The 27478-nt window shown below is 43.1% G+C and overlaps 1 protein-coding gene across 7 annotated transcripts in view; it reads right to left on the bottom strand.

Moving 5' to 3' along the window:
- The window catches only part of LOC143808502 (saxiphilin-like), a 119521-nt gene that overhangs the window by 47446 nt on the left and 44597 nt on the right, over window positions 1-27478 (bottom strand). For all 7 annotated transcript variants that reach the window (XM_077291239.1, XM_077291240.1, XM_077291242.1 and 4 more), the window contains 3 exons: window positions 11880-12071; window positions 6337-6472; window positions 3264-3319 (listed from right to left, as the gene is read on the bottom strand). In XM_077291239.1, the coding sequence (XP_077147354.1) occupies window positions 3264-3319; window positions 6337-6472; window positions 11880-12071 (384 nt within the window). The remainder of the gene's footprint in view (window positions 1-3263; window positions 3320-6336; window positions 6473-11879; window positions 12072-27478) is intronic.

The following is a 27478-nucleotide window of genomic DNA, read 5'->3' as shown; positions in this document are numbered from 1 at the left end:
CTCCTTACTGCTACAAACACAGAAATATTAAGGAGAGCAGTAGAAATAAAATAAGAGCAAAAACTGTCCACTTTTGACCTGGAGACAACTCCTCTTTAAATTTATAGTTGAAATCTGATAGAAGTGCACCTGTGTAGGAGCACAATGGAGGACACTGTGTGGATGACACAGGACAATTCATCTAAACGAAGTAAGGAAGGAGGACAGCAATCGCAAGAGGGAGGTGGGTCCGTGGATTAAGACCAGAGACGCCCATCAGACAGCACTGGACTGCTCCACATGTAAGTTAAATAAAAGCTATTTTGTGGCATCAGCAGAGTGGATTGGGGACTTTTTAACAGCATTCCAGAATGCTGTAAAAGGCCGGAGTCACACTAGAGAGAAATACGGACGAGTGCTGTGCGAGAAAAAAAAATCACATAGCACTCGGACCACTATTAATCTATGGGGCAGCTCCCATCATATGTTTTTTTCTCGGACGTATTATACTTGCGAGAGAAATCGCAGCATGCTGCGATTTGTACCATATTACGCCCGAGATTTGCCAATGCAAGTCTATGGGTGCGTGAAAAAAACGGATTACACACGGACCATGCGTGTGACTTGTGAGAAATACGCACCAGTGTCCTTTAGAAAATCCAGCAATTCAGTGCGCAGTACTGTAAAATCACACTGGCAGATTACAATAGAATAGATAGAATAGATGTATACACATAATATAGGTATATGCATTGCTCAAAAAAATAAAGGGAACACTTAAACAACAGAATATAACTCCAAGTAAATCAAACTTCTGTGAAATCAAACTGTCCACTTAGGAAGCAACACTGTTTGACAATCAATGTCACATGCTGTTGTGCAAATGGAATAGACAACAGATAGAAATTATTGGCAATTATCAAGACACACTCAATAAAGGAGTGGTTCTGCAGGTGGGGACCACAGACCACATCTCAGCACCAATGCTTTCTGGCTGATGTTTTGGTCACTTTTGAATGTTGGTTGTGCTTTCACACTCGTGGTAGCATGAGACGGACTGTACAACCCACACAAGTGGCTCAGGTAGTGCAGCTCACCCAGGATGGCACATCAATGCGAGCTGTGGCAAGAAGGTTTGCTGTGTCTGTCAGCGTAGTGTCCAGAGGCTGGAGGCGCTACCAGGAGACAGGCCAATACACCAGGAGACTTGGAGGGGGCCGTAGGAGGGCAACAACCCAGCAGCAGGTCCGCTACCTCAGCCTCTTTGCAAGGAGGAACAGGAGGAGCACTGCCAGAGCACTGCAAAATGACCTCCAGCAGGCCACAAATGTGCACGTGTCTGCACAAACGGTTAGAAACCGATTCCATGAGGATGGTCTGAGTGCCCGACGTCCACAGATGAAGGTTGTGCTCACAGTCCAACACCATGCAGGATGCTTGGCATTTGCCACAGAACACCAGGACTGGCAAATTTGCCACTGGCGCCCTGTGCTCTTCACAAATGAAAGCAGGATCACACTGAGCACATGTGGCAGTCTGGAGACGATGTGGAAAGTGATCTGCTGCCTGCAACATCCTTCAGCATGAGCGGTTTGGCAGTGGGTGAGTAATGGTGTGGGGTGGCATTTCTTTGGAGGGCCATACAGCCCTCCATGTGCTCGCCAGAGGTAGCCTGACTGCCATTAGGTACCGACATGATATCCTCAGACCTCTTGTGAGACCATATGCTGGTGCGGTTGGCCCTGGGTTCTTCCTAATGCAGACCCCAGACCCCATGTGGCTGGAGTGTGTCAGCAGTTCCTGCAAGATGAAGGCATTGAAGCTATGGACTGGCCCGCCTGTTCCTTAGACCTGAATCCAATTGAACACATCTGGGACATCATGTCTCGTTCCATCCACCAACGTCACGTTGCACCACAGACTGTCCAGGAGTTGGAGGATGCATTAGTCCAGGTCTGGGAGGAAATCCCTCAGGAGACCATCCAACGCCTCATCAGGAGCATGCCCAGGCGTTGCAAGGAGGTCATACCGGCACGTGGAGGCCTGTTATGATCTGGTAGCCTAGGAGCAGCATGAGACGTACTCTGGAGAAGGTGGTACCTGTACTGACCACAGACCCTGAACTTAACACCGCAACTAGAAGTAGCCGTGGAATGTACCTAACACTCCCTAGACATCTCGACACAGCCGGAGGACTAAATACCCCTAGAGATAGAAAAGGGAAAACTATCTTGCCTCAGAGAAAATCCCCAAAGGATAGACAGCCCCCCACAAATATTGACTGTGAGAGGAGAGGGAAATAACATACGCAGACTGAAATCAGGATTTAGCAAAGGAGGCCGCTCTAGCTAAATAGAAAGGATAGGACAGAGTACTATGCGGTCAGTATTAAAACACTAGAAAATATCCACCACAGAAAATACAAAATCTCCACATCTAACTAAAGATATGGAGGGTATATCTGCCTCTGCAGAGATTCCAGCTTGGCTGAACAAATCCTTATGCAGACCAAGCAGGAGAAGACAAAACATGGAAAAGAACTGAACAATAGGCCCACAGCATGTGGACTGCAAAAAACAAAGCCAGAACTTATCTTTGTTGAAATGAACAGCAAGCAGGAGAGACCAGGCAGGGATGTGAATCCTCCAGGAACAATGGACAACTGGCACTGACTAAAGGGTCAAGCAAGACTAAATAGCCCAGTCAGAATTGCAAGTGGACACACCTGATGAATGCAGCGATACAAAGACAGCAGCGCTACCACTTATAACCACCGGAGGGAGCCCAAGAGCAGAATTCACAACAGAGGCCACACACACTACTGAGCAACATTTCCTTGTCTTGAGGCATTTCCACTGAAGTTGGATCAGCCTGCAATTTGATTTTCCACTTTGATTTTGAGCATCATTCCAACTCCAGACCTCAATGGGATATTAGTTGTCATTTACATTGATCATTTTTAGGTTTTACTGTTCTCAATGCATTCCACTATATAATGAATAAAGATTTACAACTGGAATATTTCATTTAGTGATATCTAAGATGTGGGATTCTAGTGTTCCTTTTATTTTTTTGAACAGTGTATAAATAAATTGACAATAGGGCATTACCAGTTGTGGCGGTGTCCTTGCACCTGTCACTGACCGGCACACAAAACATTTTAGGTCTACACCTGTACGCTGCAGATTCACAACAGACTCTCCTCGAAGACAGGTTTTATTGGAAATTTGTTCATTGGCAAATTGAAAGAGTGAATAGTTTAGATCCCTGAATAACCACATTACCTGATAATACCGTGTCTGCCACAAAAGCCACATCTCCTTTACCATCTCTCAAACATCTGATCAAAGAAGAAAGAGCATGTAGCCATAAGTTATTATTTTATACAACCATGCAACATAAGAAAAAAAAAGTTCAATAAAAAAAAAGCATGAGATAGCGCCAGCCAGGGCCATATTCACCTAGAGGCCCAGTTGGTTGGTACCTATTAATGATAAGCAAATGTCCTCATGTGCTAACAGAGTGTCTTCGGTGTGCTCGAATAATATCATAGAACAGAGTTGGAAGGGACCTCCAGGGTGATCGTGTCCAAGATTCACTAAACCATCTCATACAGATTTCAGTCCAGCCTTTGGTGAAGACTTCCATTGAAGGAGAACTCACCACCTCTTGTGGCAGCCTGTTCCACTCATTGATTCCCCTCACTATCAAAAAGTTTTTTTCTAATATCTAATCTGTATCTTCTCCCTTTCTAATAAACAGGTAATTCCTGCATGTGTTGTGGCTGTTGAACAGTCGTGAGACATGCAGCCGCGGAGACTCAAACATATTTTTCGAGCACGACAAATACACTCGGTTAGCACACAAGCATGGTCGGATAACACCTTATCCGATCACATTTGCTGATCACTTGTGCCTATGGGTAGCCCCATTGGAGGAGCATCTCTTATAGATACATTGACCAGTGAATGTGTACTTCTATGTTAAGGGATCACAGTGTTGTAGAAATGAGAGGAGGACACATAGATAAAGCAAATAATGTCTGGAGAAGGTGCAAACTATTGTGAGAAGCCCCCTCAATGTTTTACTTTATTGTTTAAGAACAATTTAAGACTGAGGCTGCTTTCACACTAGCGTCGGTACGGGCCCGTCACAGTGTGTCGGGCCGACGTACCGACGCATGCTGTGAAAAAAATGCCCGATGTGGGCAGCGGAAGCAGTCTTACGACGCTTCCACTGCCCCATTGCAAGGTCCGGGGAGGAGGGGGCGGAGTTTCGGTTGCGTATGCGCGGTCGAAAATGGCGGACTCGCCGCACAAAAAACATTACATGTAACGTTACATGTATTTTGTGCCGGCGGTCCCCCAAAACACGACGCAACCGAGACAGATGGATGGGGCAGGAACATGGGGAAGGATAGAGACAGATGGGGCAGGATGGAAAAACATGGTGCAGGATCATGGGGCAGGATGAGAGAGATGGGGCAGGAACATAGAGCAGGATAGAGACAAATGGGGCAGGATGGAGATTCATGGGGCAGGATGGAGACGATGGAGACACATGGGGCAGGATCATGGGACATAATGGGCAGGATCATGGGATAGATGAGGCGGAATCATGGAACAGATGGGGCAGGACCATGAGACAGATGGATCGGGATCATGGGACAGATGAGGTAGGATCATGGGACAGATGGTGCAGGATCATGGGCCAGATGAGGCAGGATCATGGGCCAGATAACAATACAATAATTAAAGCAAAATAAGAAGACCGTGCTCGTGAGAGCTTACAATGTACAATGAAGTGGGGGAGATACAAAGTACAGGTGTGTATTTACAATGATGTATTTACAATGATGGTCCAGCCATTTTCAGGGGGTGGGGGAAAAAATTAAATGTGCTCTGCAAGTGGTGTTCTAGATAATGAGTCCTGGCTGGAAGAAGTGATGGCCGTCTGTGCTGGATGAGGATGAAAAGCGAAGATGAAGGACTTCAGCTAGAGAGACGTCACCAGTGAGTCAGTGTATTACCTGTACACTTACACTATACATCGTATATTATATACAGAGATCTTGTGTATAATGTTACTGCTGATCCCTGTATTACCTGTACACTGACACTATATACAGAGCTCCTGTGTATAATGTCACTGATCACTGTATTACATGTACACTGACACTATATACAGAGCTCCTGTGTATAATTTCACTGGCGATCACTGTATTACCTGTACACTGCCAATGTATACTATGTACAGAGCTCATGTGTATAATGGCACTTATGGTAATATTAGTATGGTGTTTTTTATTAATGATTAGTATTGTAGTATTCGGTCACAACACAGTCTGGTCATGGTGTGACAGTATTTGTTCCTTGTTTGTGGTATTATTAAGTCACTACGTGGTGGTAATACTGTATATGGTCTGGTCATGGTGTGACGGTATTTGTACGTTTTATGTGATATTATTCAGTTACTATGTAGTGGTAATATGTGGTCTGGTAAAGATATTGGATAAAATATCCAATATCCTAAAGAGTATTGGATATTTTAACAAATGTTTAATAAGGTACAGTAGAGTAGGGCACGCCTTGTCGTGGTGGCGATTTAAAAAACTTGTGACCAAACAAAAGCTGATGGCTATGTATGTGATCTGGTAATGGGAGCTGTTAATGTGTGATTGGTGAGGACGTGGTGCAGAAGTGGAGTTTGTCCAAAAGTGGGCGGTGGGACTGTGAAAGGTTTGAGGATTGGGGGTGTGGCTGGTGTGAAGCCTGGGTGGAGTCTTCAGGGGGGCCTGAAAATTTTGCCACTATGGGGCACTGAAATTCCTGGTGGCAGCCCTGTGCAGATGAACTCTGTATCTGCAGATTTATACCATTTATGGACATGACATGTTCACTCTAAGGCATAGCCTAGTAGTTAGGTAAAATCTAAGGTACCAGCCAATCTGCCCACAAACTCCAGAAAAGTAATTCCGACACTGTATCCTGCTGAAAATGAACTGATGAGGCCGAACTGATAATATCTGATCAGTTTTATCCCTTTGGGATGAAAAAACTCAGTGTAAGGGAAAATTAATTTTAGTCATTCTAGTACAATATATTATATTAGATATATTTGTTTTTTGTTGAACAGTAGCAATTCATTTTTTTTATTTAGCTCTTAATGCAATTTAAATACAGATGTACAAAAACATCTCTACAAAAAGAATCACATTTTGAAAGTGAGATCTACATGAAAAAGGAAAAGAGTACATTAGAATTTACAGTATACATCAGCACCAATTTTTATCTGTAGGATGATATCAGTTGTCTGAGGCTCTATCTAAAAAGACTAACCAGTTGCATTGTAACTCACCTAAAGGCGCCTTCATCCCCATAGTACGGCTCTCCAGCACCACGTGTGCACTTATCTTCCTGGCCTGCACACTGCTCACACAGGTTCGCCTCTTGGGCTCCTGGGGCACAGCTCGCTGAGAAGATCTCTGAAGCAACTATGGTGGAAACAGAGAGGAATATGTCACCAATACACCGAAGAGCACTGACTATGATCAACTAGTAAAAAAAAGTTTGTACAGTTGCAAATTAGGCTAATAGATCTTTCCAGTCTGCACAACTATAGAAATGTATTAATATTTTATTAAATGTTAATAGGATAGGTCATAGCAGTAAATGACATACCGCTAATGGCAGCAGGCCACGCTGCCGCTATGAGGCATATGAGTTGGGGGGCCGTGTAAGGAGGAGAGCCAGCCTCGGCGTGCCTTGTCCAGGACGAGTCTGGAACCATCAGTGCTGTCACCCAAGTTGCAGGGGGGAGAGTTTAGTGCCCCAGACAGAACTTTGAACTGGAGATCAGGGGGCGGCAAGAGTATAAGAGGGGAACACTACACGGGAAAAGGAGCTCGGTTGGCGGTAAGCTGTAGTATGCGGAGACATAGTGAGAGCCCTCCCACTTTGTTCAGTCAGGACAAAGTAGGCTCAAGTCAGAGAGGCCTACGGAGACTTACCGGAGACTGTAGGAAGAGACGTCTCCTAAGAATCCTGACATCCACTCCCACAGTGTCACTTAGCGTGAGTGAGCCCTCCCCACGACCAGATCACAGGGGGTGCGAGACTAGACACCCCAGCTAAGAACCAAGTGCGGCCGTTGTACGTATACTCTCCTGCCTATATTAGCATTGTGCCGACGCTTAAAAAGAAAGGACTGTCCTCCCTCAAGTGTGACCCATCGTGCAATCTGGTACCTGCTCACAACCGCATACTATATGGAGGACTATGTGGGACCCAATTTACTGAATGGAGGATTATGTGGAGCCCATTATATTGTATGAAAGACAATGTAGGGCCCATTATACTCTTTGTAAGGCAATGTGGGGCCCATTATACTGTATAGAGGACAATGTTGGATCCATTATACCGTATGAAGGACCATGTGGGCCCATTAAACCGTATGGAGGACTATGTGGGGCCATTAAACCATAGCAGCAGTTAAAGCATGTTCAGCAGCAGATGGCTCTCCTGGCAGAACCTGTTTGGGTTAGGGAGATGGCAGACAGAGAGAAACTGCCCCCAGAGCAATGGACAGTGGTCCTAGCTTCATACCTTAGTGGAGAACTGTAGAAAGCGTACTACAACCTTCCCCTGCAGGATGCCAAGGAGTAGGACAAGCTGAAGGTGGAGACTATGGCACATCAGGGCACCATCGTGGCAGTCCGGGCACAACGGGCCACCTCTGGTGCTACCAAACTACAAACCTCCCCAGTCCCAGATGTTTGACCTAGTACACCTGGTGCAAAATTGGCTTTCCAGCACAGATAGTGAAATGAGGGATAGTGGACTCATTTATCCAGTCACTACCAAAAGTCGTGCTAAGCTGGGTTGACCAAGGAGAACCTCTGAATTCAGATGACATAGTGAGCCTCATTGAAAGATACTTGACCATGGAGAACTCTCTGAGCAAATAAGCAAGTCTGAAGTCACATTTCTGGGAGACTCAAAAGAAGGGGCCCAAGGGCACGTCAGAGGAGTGCACAAAGACCCAGCAGGGTTCAAGGTGTACATCTCGTAACATTGCCTGTAGGCGGTGTTGTTCCCTGTTCATATATCAGGCATTTGTCCCTTAAGCAATGGACTGCAGCAGAGTGGGCCAGCACTACTCCTACTTTACCTACCCTGCCTGCAGTGTTGTTCCTTATCCTAGCAAGGGGCCTCAGAAATGTCAAGTGACTGTGTTCAGTGTCTATGTGATGGGTTCTGGACTCAGAGAGTTTGGTGATCCTGGCAAGGGCCACACTTGCGCATGTGTTAGTCCCTGGGAAAGAGGTAGGGGTAAGGTGTAACCATGGTCGACATACATTCTGACTGTGCTTCCGTGTCCCAGCAAGTGAGAGTGGTCAAAGTCTTGTTGTATGCTATTGTTTTCAGTCGAGATTTTCTTTGTTCTAGCACTTATGGGCTAATGCTGTGGAGTCCAGTAGTCCAATATGTCGCCAAAAGTTGCTTTAGTAACAAAGGCACATGTTGTAAACTGTGAATTTCCATTCACTGTACTGGTTAGAAAGAAGGATGAAGAAGCATCCCCTGAAGCCAAAATACCTGACCTAGAGGAGTCTCAGAACAACTTTGGGACTGTCCGGCTCAGAAACTTAACAGTAAAAGGTACTCTAGAAAATGTAAATGGGACTCCCCAGGAGATGGGACCCAATAGTCGGTTTCCATTAGGGACCAGGCATAAGATTTGTTGTGAAGGGACAGGTAAAGGTGCGCCTCCTTAAAGCCAAAGAGGAACAATCCAGGAGAGATCATCGGTCAGCTGAAGTGAGACAATTTAAGAGAGGAGATCAGATACTTGTCTTAGGGCCTACAGGGGAGAGAAAGTTCTTTTCCCAGTGACAGGGACTCTATAGGGTGATGGAATAGGTTGGAGAGATGAACTATAATGTATACTGACCAGGGAAAAGAAAGCCCGTTCTCATATATTATGACAACGAACTAAAACTCTGGAAGGGAAGTGATCCACTTGTGATCCACTTGAAATCCCTTGCTGGTTGGCCCGGTAAGAAGCCAAACTTGTGGGTGTCAAAGTGCCAGGAAATTTGCGGCCTTACAAAAATCAGCACAACCAAAAATCAGTACCCAAAAATAGGAGCAGGTTCTTGGGAGTTACTAGGTCACCCTCATGTCATCAAGCATGAGCCTCACATTTGGGTCAATTTAAAGTCCTGCAGGCTCTGTATGATGGCAGATGGTCCCCAGCCCCACCCCCCCAGCTTTGGGCAGAGTGGGTGGGGGATCTGCAGAAAAGCCAGGTAGGCTAAGGGTACTGTCACACAGTGCAATTACGATCGCTATGACGGTACGATTCGTGACGTTCTAGCGATATCGTTACGATATCGCAGTGTCTGACACGCAGCAGCGATCAGGGACCCTGCTGAGAATCGTACGTTGTAGCAGATCGTTTGAAACTTTTTTTCGTCGCTGGATCTCCCGCTGTCATCGCTGGATCGTTGTGTGTGACAGCGATCCAGCGATGCGTTCGCTGGTAACCAGGGTAAACATCGGGTTACTAAGCGCAGGGCCGCGCTTAGTAACCCGATGTTTACCGTGGTTACCAGCGTAAAAGTAAAAAAAAAAAAACCGTACATACTCACCATCTGATGTCTGTCAGGTCCCTTGCAGTCTGCTTCCCGCTCTGACTGTGAACGCCGGCCGGAAAGTGAGAGCAGATCACAGCGGTGACGTCACCGCTGCGCTCTGCTCTCACTGTACGGCTGCACTCAGTCAGAGCGGGAAGCAGACTGCAAGGGACCTGACAGACATCAGATGGTGAGTATGTACGGTTTGTTTTTTTTACTTTTACGCTGGTAACCACGGTAAACATCGGGTTACTAAGCGCGGCCCTGCGCTTAGTAACCCGATGTTTACCCTGGTTACCAGCGAACCTCGGCATCGCTCCAGCGCCGTGATTGCAAAGTGTGACCGCAGTCTACGACGCTGGAGCGATACTCATACGACGCTGCGACGTCACGGATCGTGCCGTCGTAGCGACGAAAATTGCACGGTGTGACAGTACCCTAAGGTTAAATTCCAGCTGTACAGGTTCTGATTAGATCACTGGGCTAGCACTGCATATAACCAGGCAAGCTGTTCACCTTAGTCAGTCAGCTGTGGGAAGCTGACCAGACTGGATGTGTTTTGGATCTGAAGAGAAATGCTGGCCACAATCCCTCTCTGAGAAGAGTATGCACAGGCTGTACACAGAGAACCGCAAGTACAAGAGCTTCTCACTAAATTAGAATATCATCAAAAAGTTAATTTATTTCAGTTCTTCAATACAAAAAGTGAAACTCATATATTATATAGAGTTATTGCAAACAGAGTGATCTATTTCAAGTGTTTATTTCTGTTAATGTTGATGATTATGGCTTTTATGGCTTACAGCCAATGAAAACCCAAAAGTCATTATATCGGTAAATTAGAATACTTTATAACACCAGCTTGAAAAAATTATTTTAAAATTCGAAATTTTGGCTTACTGAAATGTATGTTCAGTAAATGCACTCAATACTTGGTCGGGGCTTCTTTTGCATCAATTACTGCATCAATGCGGCGTAGCATGGAGGCGATCAGCCTGTGTCACTGCTGAGGTGTTATGGAAGTCCAGGTTGCTTTGATGGCAGCCTTCAGCTCGTCTGTATTGTTGGGTCTGGTGTCTCTCATCTTCCTCCTGACAATACACCATAGATTTTCTATGGAGTTAGGGTGAGGTGAGTTTGCTGGCCAATCAAGCACAGGGATACTGTTGTTTGTAAACCAGGTATTGGTACTTTTGGCAATGTGGACAGGTGCCAAGTCCTGCTGGAGTATGAATTTTTAATCTCCAAAAAGCATGTCGGCAGTGGGAAGCATGAAGTGCTCTAAAATTTCCTGGTAAATGGCTGCACTGACTTTGGTCTTGATAAAACACAGTGGACCTACACCAGCAGATGACATGAAACCATCACTGATTGAGGAAACTGCACACTAGACCTCAAGCAGCTTGGATTTTGTGCCTCTCCACTCTTCCTCCAGACCTTGGGGCCCTGGGACCTTGATTTCCAAATGAAATGCAAAATTCACTTTTATCTGAAAACAACACCTTGGACCACAGTGCAACAGTCCAGTTTTTTTTCTCCTTGGCCCAGGTAAGGCACTTCTGGCGTTGTCTATTGGTCATGAGTGGCTTGACACAAGGAATGCGACACTTGTAGCCCATGTCCTGGATACATCTGTGTGTGGTGGCTCTTGGAGAAATGACTCCAGCAGCAGTCCACTCCTTGTTAATCTCTCCCACATTTTTGAATGGCCTTTTCTTAACAATCCTTTCAAGGCTGCAGTTATCCCGGTTGCTTGTGCACCTTTTTCTACCACACTTTTTCCTTCCACTCAACTTCCATTAATATGCAGTCATTGACACACTCTACAGGATTTGTGGAGTGTGTCAATGACTGCCTTCTGGACATCGGTCAAGTCAACAGTGTTCCTCATGATTGTGGAGCCCACTGAAACAGACTAAGAGACCTTTTTAAATACTTAGGAAGCCTTTGCAGGTGTTTTTTTGTTAATTATTCTACTGTAATTTACTTTGATAATGACTTTTGGGTTTTCATTGGCTGTTATAATCAATATTAACAGAAATAAACACTTGAAATAGATCACTCTGTTTGGAATGACTATATAATATACGAGTTTCACTTTTTGCATTGGAGAACTGAAATAAATTATATTTTTGATGATATTCTAATTTGCCTTAGGATCCATATGGTGTCATAAACTATATTTTCTCCAGGGGACACATGGGGCAGTCGAGTCCTATACAATTTTTGGGGTGAAACTAATTGATTAGTGCATCACTCGTACCTTTTTCAATAGTTTTTAGTTCACGTCCTTCCCACGACAGCAAGTTCTTTTTAAGGACTACGTCCAAAGGAGCGACCCAACCTGCTGCCTCTCCCACCGCAGAATGACAAGATCTCTTGCCTTTTAGTTGATCAAGTTGGAAGGTACTTGATTTTTTCACCACAGCAACGGCATAGTGCAGCGTCAGAGGAGCTGAAATACATAATTATGTGAAAGACTGTAATAACATTTAATACTTTTTTTGGTAAAATGTGAAAAAGCCACTGTCATGTAGCCACTGGCATGTAGATGGAACTTTAAAGTAATGAAAAAATTGGGGTTTTATGAAAATTTGTTAAAATGGATTGTTAAGTGGTTAGCACAATTACCTTGTTATTTGCTATAATAGAAGAACAACTACATAAAGCAGGGCTCCCAGTTATCACCATTGCGGTGCGCTACTGCCAAAGAACCCTTCATGGTTAGATCTTTACGTAGATGATAGATTAGGTGACAAAACCCTGGTGATCCCCTTTAAGGAACGCAACTCGTGCTCACCTATTTGATGTTACAGTAAAGCACCATGATGCACTGAAGCAGTGTGAGGTGCCATGACTTCCTTATTCCATGTATTGTGGTTATACATAATTCATTATTTCTTTTGCACCATTTTTTTTGTTTGCGCTATATTAATCTTTTTCATTTGTGCCTTTACCTCCAGACTATTTTCCTTTTTTCCATTTTCATTTTTTCCTCCTCCTCTTTTTCCAAGAGCCATATCTTTTTTATTTTCCCACCCACATAACCATATGAGGGCTTGTTTTTTCGTGTGACAAGTTGTACTTTTGAATGACTTAATTCATTTTATAATGAGATACACAGGAAAGCAGGAAGTGCGATCAAGTGTATTAACATTGCAAAAAAAAAATGCAATTTCACAATTTAGGGGTTTTACTTATTTACCATTTTCTCTATAAGGTAAAACTGACCCAGCAATATGATTCCTCAGGTCAGTACAATAATGCAGACATCAAACTTCCAAAGGATTATTTTAATTTAACCCCTTTCCGACATTAGAGTAATAGTATGCCGATGTCAAACTCCCCCTATTTGTTGAGGGCTCCGGCGCTGAGCCCGCTACTTTCCGGGCACATGACAGCTGATCTACTAAGCTGACATGTGCCTGCAACAGCAGCGGGTAGAATCGCGATCCACCCACGGCTGTGAACAAGTTAAATGCGGAGTCAAACTCTGACAACGGCATTTAACTCGCACATGCAGGAAGCGTGTCATTAATCGTGCCCATCAGTGAACCAGTCACATGATAACGGGTCACCGATGTGTGGGCATAACAACCAGAGATATGCAGCAGACCTCTATGATTTTCATTGCCAGATTACTATGAGCGCCGCCCCATGGTCAGTGCTCATAGCAAGTGAGCATTTCTGCTACACAGAGGAGATCTGATTATCGCCTGTGTGTAGCAAAGGCAAAATACTGCAGCTTCTAGTCTCCCATGGAGACTACTGAAGTATACAAAAAGTAAAAAAAAAATAAGTTTTTAAAAATATAAAAAAAATATAAAAGTTCAAATCGCCTACCTTTGGCCCGTTCAAAATAAAACAATAAAAAAAATCAAATATACACATATTTGATATTGCCACATTCAGAATCGCCCACTGTATCAATACAAAAAAAGAATCAACCTGATCGCTAAATGGCGTAATGAAAAAAAAAATTCAACGCCAGAATTACGTTTTTTTGGTCACGCTACATTGCAATAAAATACAATAACAGGCAGTCAAAAGATTGTACCTACACCAAAATCTACAATTAAAGACGTGAGCTCAGTGAGCAAAAAATAAGCCGTCACCTAGCCCCAGATCACGAAAAATGGAGACACTACAGGTCTCGAAAAATGGCGTCTTTTTTTTTTTTTTTTTTTACCAAAGTTTGGATTTTTTTTTTCACTTAAATAAAAAATAACCTACACACCTTTGGTGTCTGTGAACTTGTAATGACCTGGAGAATCATAATGGCATTTGGTGAACATGGTAAAAAAAAAAAAAAACTGTTGGAATTGCACTTATTTTGCAATTTCACCACTTTCTGAATTTTTTCCCTGTTTCCAGTACACGATATGTTAAAAGCAATGGTGTCGTTCAAAAGTACAACTTGTCCCACAAATGACAACAAGCCCTCACATGGCCATATTGACCAAAAAATAAAAAATATATCAAACATGAAAAGACTGACCATCACTTCCAAACAGAAATCAGGTATGAACAGGTGCAAGAGTAGCCATCTCCATATACAATTAAACAAATAAAGTAGCATTCTATAGTGCTATAGCATGCAAACATGAAATATGAAAATTGAATTGCATCACTGCATTAGAAAATATGAAAAATTGAGAACACTTAGCGCATAAATTGGCCAATTCATGTGTATCTGGTAGCCACGATAAGGCGACTCTCATTGCCAGGACCTGCTATAATGTAAATACTCTCTTAGACAAAAGTCTACATCTATATGGGAAGATAGGATCCTGCTGTAATTAAAAACAACTGAGGCTGAGGGGTGGAGTGCTCATTCAGAGAGCTAATGCATACAAATACCAAAAGACTGACTGTCACTTCCAAACAGAAATCAGGTATGAACAGGTGCTTACTAAGAGTAGCCATCTCCATATACAACTAAACAAAGTAGCACTCTGTAGCGCTATAGCATGCAAACATGAAATATAAAAACTTGAATTGCATTGCTGCACTAGAAAATATGAAAAATTGAGAATACTTAGCGCATAAATTGGCCAATTCATGTGTATCCGGTAGCCACGATAAGACGACTCTCGTCGCCAGAACCTGCTATAATGTGAATCCTCTCTTAGACTAAAGTCGAGTAGAGATATAGACTTTAGTCTAATAGATGATTCACATTAGTCAAGTCCTGGCAACGAGAGTCGCCTTATCGTGGCTGCCGGGTACACATGAATTTGCCAATTAATGCGCTAAGTATTCTCACTTTTTCAGATTTTCTAGTGTAGTAATGGAATTCAATTTTCATATTTCATGTTTGCATGCTATAGCGCTACAGAAGGCTGCTTTATTTGTTTAGTTGTATATGGAGATGGCTACTCTTAGTAAGCACCTGTTCTGCTCCCTGCACTGTCAGACCTATGTGAGGTGAGCACAGAGTGAATACGTTGTGCACAGTGATGGTGGTGATGACATTTACTGCACAAGCATGGCCAGCTGATTGGCCACTGGGAGGACAGATAGCTTGCAGCAGGAATAACACCAGGAACCATACTTCAAAAGATGAAACCTTGTTATTTTTTTTTTTTTAACGGAGTTTAATTTTTAATAACTACAAATTAAAAAACAACATTTATTTCACCTTTTCTACTTGGTTAAATGTATTATTTAGGCCAGTTTCACATGTCCATATATTTCCAGTACTGGAAAAACCGGTACCAGAGATATCCGTGTCCGTGTGTGTACTATATGTGCTGCATCAGTACCACACGGACAGCGGCCAGGGAAGAAGCACTACTGTAAGCGCTGTTCCCCGACGGCTGGTGCTGAAGCCAGCTGTTATCATTCTCCCCTGTTCTGTTGGTGAACAGAGTAGAATGATGAGAGTTATATTAAAGTCCAAACGACAGCAGGTGAGGGCTTTTGGGACTGTTACCTCCATCATCCTACACCTAATAACAGTGACAGTAGGTGCGGAGGATGGGGGTTTTCCACAACTGCTGGCTGCGATTGTTTAGAAATAAATGAACGAAAAACCTGACGTGGGTTCCCTCCTATTTTATTGAACCAACCAGACAAAACTCCTCACATCTGGGGTCTTCAACCCCCAGCTGTCAGCTTCTGCAAGCTTGGTTATCAAGAATATCAAGGGGTCCGCAAGCTGTTTTTTTAATTATTTAAATGGTTTAAAAAACGGTGTGGGGTCCCCCCCATTTTTGACAACCAGCCTTGCTAAAACTCACAACTGGGAGCTGCTATTCTCAGACTGGTAAGGGGACATTGATATAGGCCCCCCAGCCTAACAGCAGCCCGCAGCTGCCCAGAAAAGGCGCTTCTATTAAATGCACCTTTTCTGGCACTTTGCCTGTCTCTTCTCACTTGCCCTGTAGCGGTGGCAAGTGGGGTTATATTTGTGAGGTTGATGTCACCTTTCAGGTGACATCAAGACTACGTCTTAGTAATGGAGAGGCATCTATAAGACACCTATCTATTACTAATCCTATAGTTGTAATGTTAAATAAAGACACGGCTAGAATAAAGTCTTTTATTTGAAATAATTACACAGACACCTTTAATGTTCTAAATTAAACCATACTATTATTTTATTTTTATTACAGGAGATCAAGGGCGTCGGGGTATTAGGTGTTACAGTAAGTATGGTTTAATTTAAAACATTAAAGGTGTCTGTGTAATTATTTCAAATAAAAGACTTTATTCTGGCCGTGTCTTTATATGACATTACAAATATAGGATTAGTAATGGATAGGTGTCTTATAGACGCCTCTCCATTACTAAGCCGTGGGCTTGATGTCACCGGTGATATCAACACCACAAATATTACTCCACTTGCCACAGCTACAAGGCAAGTGGGAAAAGCCGGGCAAAGCACCAGAAAAGGCGCATCATAGATGCGCCTTTTCTGGGCAGCTGCGGGCTGCTGTTTTTAGGCTGGGGGCCTATATCAATGGTCCTTTACCAGTCTGAGAATAGCAGCCTCCAGATGTGAGCTTTAGCAAGGCTGGCTGTCAAAAATGGGGGGACCCCACGCCGTTTTTTAAATTATTTAAATAATTTAAAAAAAAGAGCGGGGCCCCCTCTACTCTTGATAACCAACCTTGCAGAAGCTGACAGCTGAGGGGTTGAAGCCCCCAGCTGTGAGTTTTGTCTGGTTGGTTCAATAAAATAGGGGGAAACCCACATCGGGTTTTTCATTCATTTATTTCTGGACGATTGCAGCCAGCGGCTGTGGAATACCCCCATCTTCCGCACCTACTGTCACTGTTATTAGCGACAGCAAGTGTAGGATGATGGGGGTAACAGTCCCAAAAGCCACCACCAGCTGTCGTTCGGACTTTAATATAACGCTCATCACTCTCCTCTGCTTGCCGGCAGAGTATGGGAGAATGATAACAGCCGGCTTCAGCACCAGCCCCAGGGGAACAGGGCTTACAATAGCGCTTCTTCCCTGGTGGCCGCCCGTGTCACACAGAGTACATCAAAGTGTTTTCTCCGTGTGCACGTGTGCGGGACATTTTGCTGTCCGTGATGATGGCAAAAAACGGACATGTCAGCGTGTTTTGCCCACGGACACATGGTCCCTGGAAACACACTGACATGTGCATAGACCCATTCATTTGAATGGGTCTACCGGTGTACGTGTCTCCAGTACGTGTGAAAACTGTGACCACACGTACCGGAGACACGGACGTGTGAAAGGGGCCTTATGGTGGCACAACCCCTTTCAGTGATTAAAAAAAATCCAAAATTTGTAAAAACAAAAAAAGATTTGCTTGTGTCTTCATTTTCCTAAACCCAAGGTATGGGTCTGTGTGAGGGCTTATTTTTTGCACCATGAACTGACATTTTTACTGATATCATTGGGGGTAGATACAGTGTTGTGATTGCCTCTTATTGTTTTTATTGCAATGTTGTGGCAGTGGAAAAAAAAGTCATTTTAGTGTTGTGATTTTTTTTTTCTCATTATGCCATTTAACAATTGGATTGATTTACTTTATATTTTGATCAAACTTTGACAAATGTAGCGATACCAAATATGTATTTTTTTATTGTTGTTTATTTTTAATGGGACAAAAGAGGGGTGACTTGAACTTTTGTGTTTTTGTATTTTTAAAAAATATTTTAAAACTTTTTTTTAACTTTTTACTGTATTTAATATTCAAAATAGAATAATATAATTATTCGCGCTGGTAAAAGATCAGTAGGTGGGGAAAAGGATGTGGTCCCTGAGGAAGGAAACGGGTATTTCCAAAACGCGTCGGTTTTGGTCCTTACCGCAATCCGTACTCACTATCCAGTCATGCGGGCGGTCACATGATCCACTACGTCACGCAGGTCATCCTGACGAGCCGCCTTCACTATTCGCACACAATGTGGCGTCTAGGCACCGGGACGTAGGATCCCGCCTCTCACTGGAGTTCATAGACAGAGTGGCCGCCACCGGCCAGGGCAGCTCTCCGTCACCACTCTAGAAAATTTCGTCTATTTTATTCATCGGGCTCTGGAGCATTTGGAAACCGCCGATCTGAATGGTCAACCTCCTGGCGGAAAGGTACTGAATTATATGTATTTACCTACTACGGAAATTGCCTGACTGTGGTCCTTAGTGTCACTACATCCAGAATTTAACACCGGGTATATTTGCGGGCTACATGTACATTGATTCATTTTTCCTTGGGGGACCTTACAGGTGATACCGGTGTATATAGCTTGGTACCCATTTTGACGACATCTATTTCCCCACCTACTGACCTTTTACCAGCGCGAATAGTTATATTATATAATTTGCATTTTTCACAATTTTGTGGTGATTGTTTATTCGCTGCAGGAAAACCGTTTCCTTGATACCTTGCGCCACTTTCATTTTTTGTTTTTTTGTATTTAATATTCCCTGAAGGCATTTGAAGCTGCGATTAGTGATGAGTGAGTGTGCTCGTTACTCGAGATTTCTGTGCATGCTCTGGTGTTCTCCGAGTATTTTGGGCATGCGCTTAGATTATGTTTGTGTCCCCGTAGCTGCATGATTTGCAGCTGCTAGATAGCCTGAATACATGTGGGGGTTCCCTAACAAACAGGCATCCCTGCATGTGTTCAGGGTGTCTAACAGCTGCAAATCATGCTGCTGCGGCGACACAAGCATAATATAAGCGCACGCCCAAAATACTTGGAGAACACCGGAGCATGCTCGGAAATCTTGAGTAACGAACACACTCGCTCATCACTAGCTGTGATCTTCTGATCGCTTGTGCTATACAAAGCAGTGCATCAGGAACAGGCTGTCTTTCACAGAAGAATCTTCAGCAGACAATCAGCTGCCTTGGCAACTCATCAGCGCCACACAATCATTTCATGGGCATGCTGGTGGATTGACGGAATAAGGGGAGTGTTAAATGTCTCGGTCATAGATTGTCATAAATGCCACTGTCTATATGTCAGATATCAGTAAGAGGTTAAAATAACTTTTCTATGCGTTGTTTGCCTAATTCATCATTTGCAACTTTCAGAAAAGTTGCACATTTTTGGTGCAAACGTACTCAAGTCCCCTCCTGGAGTTATCTACTCCAGAAATATTTTGCACAATTTTTGAGAAATGTGTGACTTTTTTCACTAAAAACTTACAAAAAAAGGTTAAAGACAAACATAAAGGCAATTTATTACTTTATGCAAATAAGTGAAGAATTTGGAACAAAAAAGGGCAATGAATACCTCAAGAAAAAGAAGAAAAGTGCTAAAACAATCCACAATGGGTGAATCAGGGCCTTTGAGTCTTTCGCACTGTCGCATTGCTTCTAAGGCTGAAGACACACCATCGTATATAAAAAAAAAAAATCGCTCCGATGTTGATGCAAAAAAGTCGGACGGGTGTCATGCGAGTACAATGCGATTTTCCTCACCTAGCATCTGTATGTCATATGTGTGCAATGCGTTTTTAACATAATCTTTTACATACTGTCATTCTCTATGTTATTTAAAGCTAGCTTTCTATTAAAGCAATTTTATATCGATAGATAGGTAGACAGACATATAATTTCAAAAGCCCCCTACATATTATAAACTTTCACCCTTTATTGCCTTTCATGTGGCATTCATTGCATATTTGGATTGGGATCTGAAAATACGGCTCTGGATATTATTTAGACGGAATCAGTTATCATGTTTTTCTACCCCATCTGAGAGCAGCAAATTTATAGGGGCAGAGACCGAGATTCCAGCCGTTCACTGACAGGGCTGCTGGAGATCCAGCAGTTCTCTGAATGCTGAGCTTCGTATTCTCTGCTGCTGTAAGTAGAAAGCTGCCAATCAGTGGTATGGCGGGGTTATACAACACTCATGACTACAATGTGCAGTCATTTATGCAACAGACTGATAAACAGAAAGGCGCATATCATATTGCAATATCATAAAAACAAATAAAAATAGTATATAATGCTGCTGTACACATGATGATCAAAAATTACCCACAAAAAGGTGTATAAAATATAATGTGCAAAATTGTATGATGGATGTGCAAATCCAAAAGGAAACAAAAAGGCAAAAGAACAGCTGTAATCAAAGCATAGTATGAGTAATATGTTTAAAATGTACAGTATTTTACGGACTGTAAGTTGCACCCCAAATTTTGTAGTGGAAAATTCAGAAATTTTCTTTAATAAATGGCGGTGGGTCTTATAGTCAGATTTTTATATTTTATACACCCTTTTTTCGGTAAGTTTTGATCATGTTAGGGCAGCACGGTGGCTCAGTGGTTAGTACTGCAGCCTTGCACAGCTGGAGTCCTGGGTTCTAATCCCACCTTGGACAACATCTGCAAGGAGTTTGTATGTTCTCCCCGTATTTGCGTGGGTTTCCTCCGGGGTCTCCGGTTTCCTCCCACATTCCAAAGACTTACTGATAGGGAATTTAGATTGTGAGCCCCATCGGGGACAGCGATGATGATAATGTATGCAAACTGTAAAGCGCTGCGGAATATGTTAGCGCTATATAAAAATAAAGATTATTATTATTATCATGTGTACAGCAGCATTATATACTATTTTTATTTGTTTTTATGACATTGCAATATGATATGAGCCTTTCTGTTTAGCAATCTGTTGCATAAACCATTGCACATTCTAATAAATAAATATTTCCTTTTGCACCATTGACCACAATTTCGGTTTCTCTTCTTTTTCTGTTCACATCTTACAATTACCGAGGGTCGAGTCTGGGCCAATATGCACAAAAATATTGTCATACATTGAATACAAAGTGCATTCTATATTAAGCCTCATTATGTCTTTGCTCTAGTTGTAAAAGTGTCTATAGAGGACTGCGTGGCTGCAGGGTTACTAGTCGTCTAGTGATAATCTGCTGATAAAACTGTGATATTAAGCAGCCTAGTAAGTGACACATCGCTGGAATCAGGATCTCTGTCTCTACATTTTGCTGCTCTCAGATTAAGTAGCCAAAACTAGGTCATAGGGTATGTGTCCACATTCAGGATTGCATCAGGATTTGATCAGGAGTTGACGCAGGTAAAATCTGCACCAAATCTGCACCTGAGGTAACTGGCAGGTTACCTGCGTTTTTCATGCTTTTTTGAAGCGTTTTTCATGTGTTTTTATCGATAGATAGATACATAGATAGATAAATAGATAGATAATAGATAGATAATACCAAGCCCAATGTTTAGTATATCTATGTATCTATATATCTATCTATCTATAAATATATCTATAGATAGATTATCCATCTATCTATATAATCATCTAAGGGGTACTTCCGTCTGTTTGTCTGTCTGTCTTTCTGTCTGTAGCGGAAATCCCGAGTCACTGATTCCAATCAGCGACAGGCTTAGTCCGGCCGCGAATTGGCCACTCCCTACTCTCCTCCAGTCAGTGCCCCCTCCCTACTCCCCTCCAGTCAGCACCAGTGTGTCGCCCCATCCCAGACCAACTTTTTACTAATGATGTTGGCTATGCAGCATCAATAGTAAAAAGAGATAATGTTAAAAATAATAAAAAAAATAAAAAATCATGCTATTCTGACCTTCTGTTGCCTCCGCAGCTTTCCCGCTCCTCCCGATGCTCTCAGCAGCTTCCATTCCCAGAGATGCATTGCGAAATTACCCAGATGACTTAGCGGTCTCGCGAGACCGCTAAGTCATCTGGGTAATTTTGCAATGCAACTCTGGGAACGGAAGCTGCCAGCCGCATCGCAAGGAGCGGGACAGCTTCAGTCGACGACGGAAGGGGAGTATATAACTATTTTTTATTTTAATTATTTTTTTCACAGTGATATGGTGCCCACACTGCTGTATACTGCGTGGGCTGTGCTATATACTACGTGGCTGTTATATTCTACGTGGCTGTGCTATACACTACGTGGGCTGTGCTATATATTACGTGGGCTGTGCTATATACTGCCTGGCTGCTATGTACTACGTGGGCAGTGTTATATACTGTGTGGGCAGTGTTATATACTGCGTGGACTGTGTTATATACTACGTGGGCTGTGCTATATAGTACATCGCTGTGTTATATACTACGTGGCTGTGCTATATACTACGCGGCCAGCCGAGACCAATCAGCGATATTGGCGCGGAATTTAACCCCCACTCACAGCGCGACGCACATACCTACATACATACATATTCTAGAATACCCAATGTGTTAGAATCAGGCCACCATCTAGTAGATATGTAATAGCAAGACCGATGTTTATAAATGAACGTTTAATTTAAAAAAACGGGAAAAAAATGGCGTGGGCTCCCGCGCAATTTTCGCACCAGAGGGGGAAAGCTGACGGCTGGGGTCCAATATTTGTAGCCTGGAAAGGGGGTAATACCCATGGCCCCTCTCTAGGCTATGAATATCAGCCCGCAGCTGTCGGCATAGCCTTTACTGGCTATTAAATTAAGGGGTCCCCCCCCCCAAAAAAAATGATGTGGGGTCCCCCTATATTTTATAGCAAGAAAGGCTACGCAGACAGCTGTGGGCTGATATTCATAGCCTAGAGAGGGGCCATGGTTATTGCCCCCCCCCCCCCCGGCTACAAATACGAGCCCCCAGCCACCCCAGAAATGGCGCATCTGTAAGATGCGCCAATTCCTGCACTTAGCCCCTCTCTTCCCACTCCCCTGTAGCGGTGGGATATGGGGTAATAAGGGGTTAATGTCACCTTGCTATTGTAAGGTGACATTAAGCCTGGTTAATAACGGAGAGGCGTCAATAAGAAGCCTATCCATTATTAATCCAAGGGTAGTGAAAGGGTTAAAAAAAATAAAAACACATCCAGAAAAAAGTATTTTAACCCCTTCACCCCCAAGGGTGGTTTGCACGTTAATGACCGGGCCAATTTTTACAATTCTGACCACTGTCCCTTTATGAGGTTATAACTCTGGAACGCTTCAACGGATCTTGGCGATTCTGACACTGTTTTCTCGTGACATATTGTACTTCATGTTAGTGGTAAAATTTCTTCGATATAACTTGCGTTTATTTGTGAAAAAAACGAATATTTGGCGAAAATTTTGAAAATTTCGCAATTTTCCAACTTTGAATTTTTATGCCCTTAAATCACAGACATATGTCACACAAAATACTTAATAAATAACATTTCCCACATGTCTACTTTACATCAGCACAATTTTGGAACCAAAATTTTTTTTTGTGACGGAGTTATAAGGGTTAAAAGTTGACCAGCAATTTCTCATTTTTACAACACCATTTTTTTTTAGGGACCACATCTCATTTGAAGTCATTTTGACGGGTCTATATGATAGAAAATACCCAAGTGTGACACCATTCTAAAAACTGCACCCCTCAAGGTACTCAAAACCACTTTCAAGAAGTTTATTAACCCTTCAGGTGTTTCACAGGAATTTTTGGAATGTTTAAATAAAAATGAACATTTAACTTTTTTTCACACAAAATTTATTTCAGCTCCAATTTGTTTTATTTTACCAAGGGTAACAGGAGAAAATAGACCCCAAAAGTTGTTGTACAATTTGTCCTGAGTACGCTGACACCCCATATGTGGGGGTAAACCACAGTTTGGGCGCATGGCAGAGCTTGGAAGCAAAGGAGCGCCATTTGACTTTTCAATGCAAAATTGACTGGAATTGAGATGGGACGCCATGTTGCATTTGGAGAGCCCCTGATGTGCCTAAACATTGAAACCCCTAACAAGTGACACCATTTTGGAAAGTAGACGCCCTAAGGAACTTATCTAGATGTGTGGTGAGCACTTTGACCCAACAAGTGCTTTACAGAAGTTTATAATGCAGAGCCGTAAAAATAAAAAATCATATTTTTTCACAAAAATGATTTTTTCACCCCCAATTTTTTATTTTCCCAAGGGTGAGAGAAGAAATTGGACCCCAAAAATTGTTGTGCAATTTGTCCTGAGTACGCTGATACCCCATATGTGGGTGTAAACCATTGTTTGGGCGCAGGGCAGAGCTCGGAAGGGAAGGAGCGCCATTTGACTTTTCAATGCAAAATTGACTGGAATTGAGATGGGACGCCATGTTGCATTTAGAGAGCCCTTGATGTGCCTAAACATTGAAACCCCTAACAAGTGACACCATTTTGGAAAGTAGACTGTTGTGAATTTGGATTCTGGGCTCCCCCGGTGGCTACTGGTGGAATTGAACTTGTGACATCATCTTCCCTGTTCACCTGTTCTGATTAGATCTGGGTGTCGCTATATAACCTGGCTTCTCTGTTAGATGCTTGCTGGTCAACAATGTTATCAGAAGCCTCTCTGTGCTTGTTCCTGCTCCCAGACATCTACTAGATAAGTTGGACATTCGTCCATGTTTTGTTTTTGTATTTTGGTTCCAGTTCACAGCTGCAGTTTCGTTACTGTGTCTGGAAAGCTCTTGTTGATCAGGAATTGCCACTCTGGTATTATGAGTTAATGTCAGAGTCCTAAAGTAATTTCTGGATGTGTTTTGTTAGGGTTTCCTACTGACCATGAAAGTATGCTTTCTGTCTTCTGCTATCTAGCAAGCGGACCTCAAATTTGCTAAAACTATTTTCCTGCTGCGTTTGTTGTTTCATCTCATTTCACCGCCAATATATGTGGGGGGCTTCTGTCTCCTTTTGGGGCATCTTTCTAGAGGTGAGTCAGGTCTTATATTTCCCTCTGCTAGCATTATTTAGTTCTCCGGCCGGCGCTGGGCATATAGGGATAAAAAGTAGGACATGCTACCTGGCTACTTCTAGATGATGCGGTAGTTTTAGTTCATGGTCAGTACAGTTACATCTTCCAAGAGCTTGTTCCTATAAAGGCTTATGCTAGTTCTCTGGCCATGGAGATCATGACAGTTTGACCGGCCAGTTAAAGGGTTAAAATCCTTGGCTGAGAAAGGAGAGAAATAAGAAGTCTGCTGAGAGTTTTTTTTTTTTTTTTTTTTCTCTGTGCTCTTAATTGGATCACTTGCCAGTCTGTCTATGCTGCAGTCTTTCTTTTTTTTTCTCTCTCCTTATAATCTTTGAATGGCTTTGTGTTCACCTGTTAATAATGGATCTTCAGAGTGTAACTGCTGGTTTGAATAATCTCACCACGAAAGTACAAAATTTGCAAGATTTTATTATTCAGGCTCCGGTATCTGAGCCGAGAATTCCTTTGCCGGAATTCTTCTCAGGGAATAGATCTAGCTTTCAGAATTTTAGAAATAATTGTAAGCTATTTTTGTCCCTGAAATCTCGTTCTGCTGGAGACCCTGCACAGCAGGTTGGGATTGTGATTTCCTTGCTCCGCGGCGACCCTCAAGACTGGGCTTTTGCATTGGCACCAGGGGATCCTGCGTTGCGCAATGTGGATGCGTTTTTTCTGGCCTTAGGCTTGCTTTATGAGGAACCTCATTTGGAACTTCAGGCAGAAAAAACTTTGATGTCCCTATCGCAGGGGCAAGATGAAGCTGAAATTTACTGCCAAAAATTCCGTAAATGGTCTGTGCTTACTCAGTGGAATGAGTGTGCCTTGGCGGCTACTTTCAGAGAGGGTCTTTCTGATGCCATTAAGGATGTTATGGTGGGGTTCCCTGTGCCTGCAGGTCTGAATGAGTCCATGACAATGGCCATTCAGATCGATAGGCGTCTGCGGGAGCGCAAACCAGTGCATCATCTGGCGGTGTCCACTGAGAAGACGCCAGAAAACATGCAGTGTGATAGAATTCTGTCCAGAAGCGAGCGGCAGAATTTTAGACGGAAAAATGGGTTGTGTTTCTATTGTGGGGATTCTACTCATGTTATATCAGCATGCTCTAAGCGTACTAAAAAGCTTGATAAATCCGTTTCCATTGGCACTTTACAGTCTAAATTTATTTTGTCTGTGACCCTGATTTGCTCTTTGTCATCTATTACTACGGACGCCTATATCGACTCTGGCGCCGCTTTGAGTCTTATGGATTGGTCCTTTGCCAATCGTTGTGGGTATGATTTAGAGCCTTTGGAGACTCTTATTCCTCTGAGGGGGATTGACTCCACCCCATTGGCTAATAATAAACCACAATACTGGACACAAGTGACTATGTGTATTAATCCGGATCACCAGGAGACTATTCGTTTTCTGGTGCTGTATAATCTACATGATGATTTGGTGCTGGGATTGCCATGGCTGCAGTCTCACAACCCAGTCCTTGACTGGAGAGCTATGTCTGTGTTGAGCTGGGGATGTAAGGGGACTCATGGGGACGTACCTTTGGTGTCCATTTCATCATCTATCCCCTCTGAAATCCCTGAGTTCCTGTCTGATTATCGTGACGTCTTTGAAGAACCCAAGCTGGGTTCACTACCTCCGCACCGTGAGTGCGATTGTGCTATAGATTTAATTCCGGGTAGTAAATACCCAAAGGGTCGTTTATTTAATCTGTCTGTGCCTGAACATACTGCTATGCGAGAATATATAAAGGAGTCCTTGGAAAAGGGACATATTCGTCCATCGTCATCTCCCTTAGGAGCCGGTTTTTTCTTTGTGTCAAAAAAAGACGGCTCTTTGAGACCATGTATTGATTATCGGCTTTTGAATAAAATCACGGTTAAATATCAATACCCATTGCCGTTGCTGACTGATTTGTTTGCTCGCATAAAGGGGGCCAAGTGGTTCTCTAAGATTGATCTCCGTGGGGCGTATAATTTGGTGCGGATCAGGCAGGGGGATGAGTGGAAAACCGCATTTAATACGCCCGAGGGCCACTTTGAGTATTTGGTGATGCCTTTTGGTCTTTCTAATGCCCCTTCAGTCTTCCAGTCCTTTATGCATGATATTTTCCGCGATTTTTTGGATAAATTTATGATAGTGTATCTGGATGATATTCTGATTTTTTCGGATGATTGGGACTCTCATGTCCGGCAAGTTAAGAGGGTTTTTCAGGTTTTGCGGTCTAATTCTCTGTGTGTCAAGGGTTCTAAGTGCGTTTTTGGGGTTCAGAGAATTTCCTTTTTGGGATATATTTTTTCTCCCTCTTCCATTGAGATGGATCCTGTCAAGGTTCAAGCTATTTGTGATTGGACGCAGCCCTCTTCTCTTAAAAGTCTTCAGAAATTTTTGGGCTTTGCCAACTTTTACCGTCGATTTATTTCTGGTTTTTCGGATGTCGTTAAGCCATTGACCGATTTGACTAGACAGGGTGCTGATGTTGCTAATTGGTCCCCTGATGCTGTGGAGGCCTTTCAGGAGCTTAAGCGCCGTTTTTCTTCTGCCCCTGTGTTGCGTCAGCCTGATGTGACTCTTCCTTTTCAGGTTGAGGTCGACGCGTCTGAGATCGGGGCTGGGGCAGTGTTGTCGCAGAAAAGTTCTGACTGCGCCGTGATGAGGCCTTGTGCCTTCTTTTCCCGTAAATTTTCGCCCGCTGAG

This window comes from Ranitomeya variabilis, chromosome 2 (genome assembly GCF_051348905.1).
Source record: "Ranitomeya variabilis isolate aRanVar5 chromosome 2, aRanVar5.hap1, whole genome shotgun sequence".
NCBI lineage: Eukaryota > Metazoa > Chordata > Amphibia > Anura > Dendrobatidae > Ranitomeya > Ranitomeya variabilis.
Note: the sequence above shows the minus strand (reverse complement) of the source record. Positions and strands in the feature narration are given on the sequence as shown.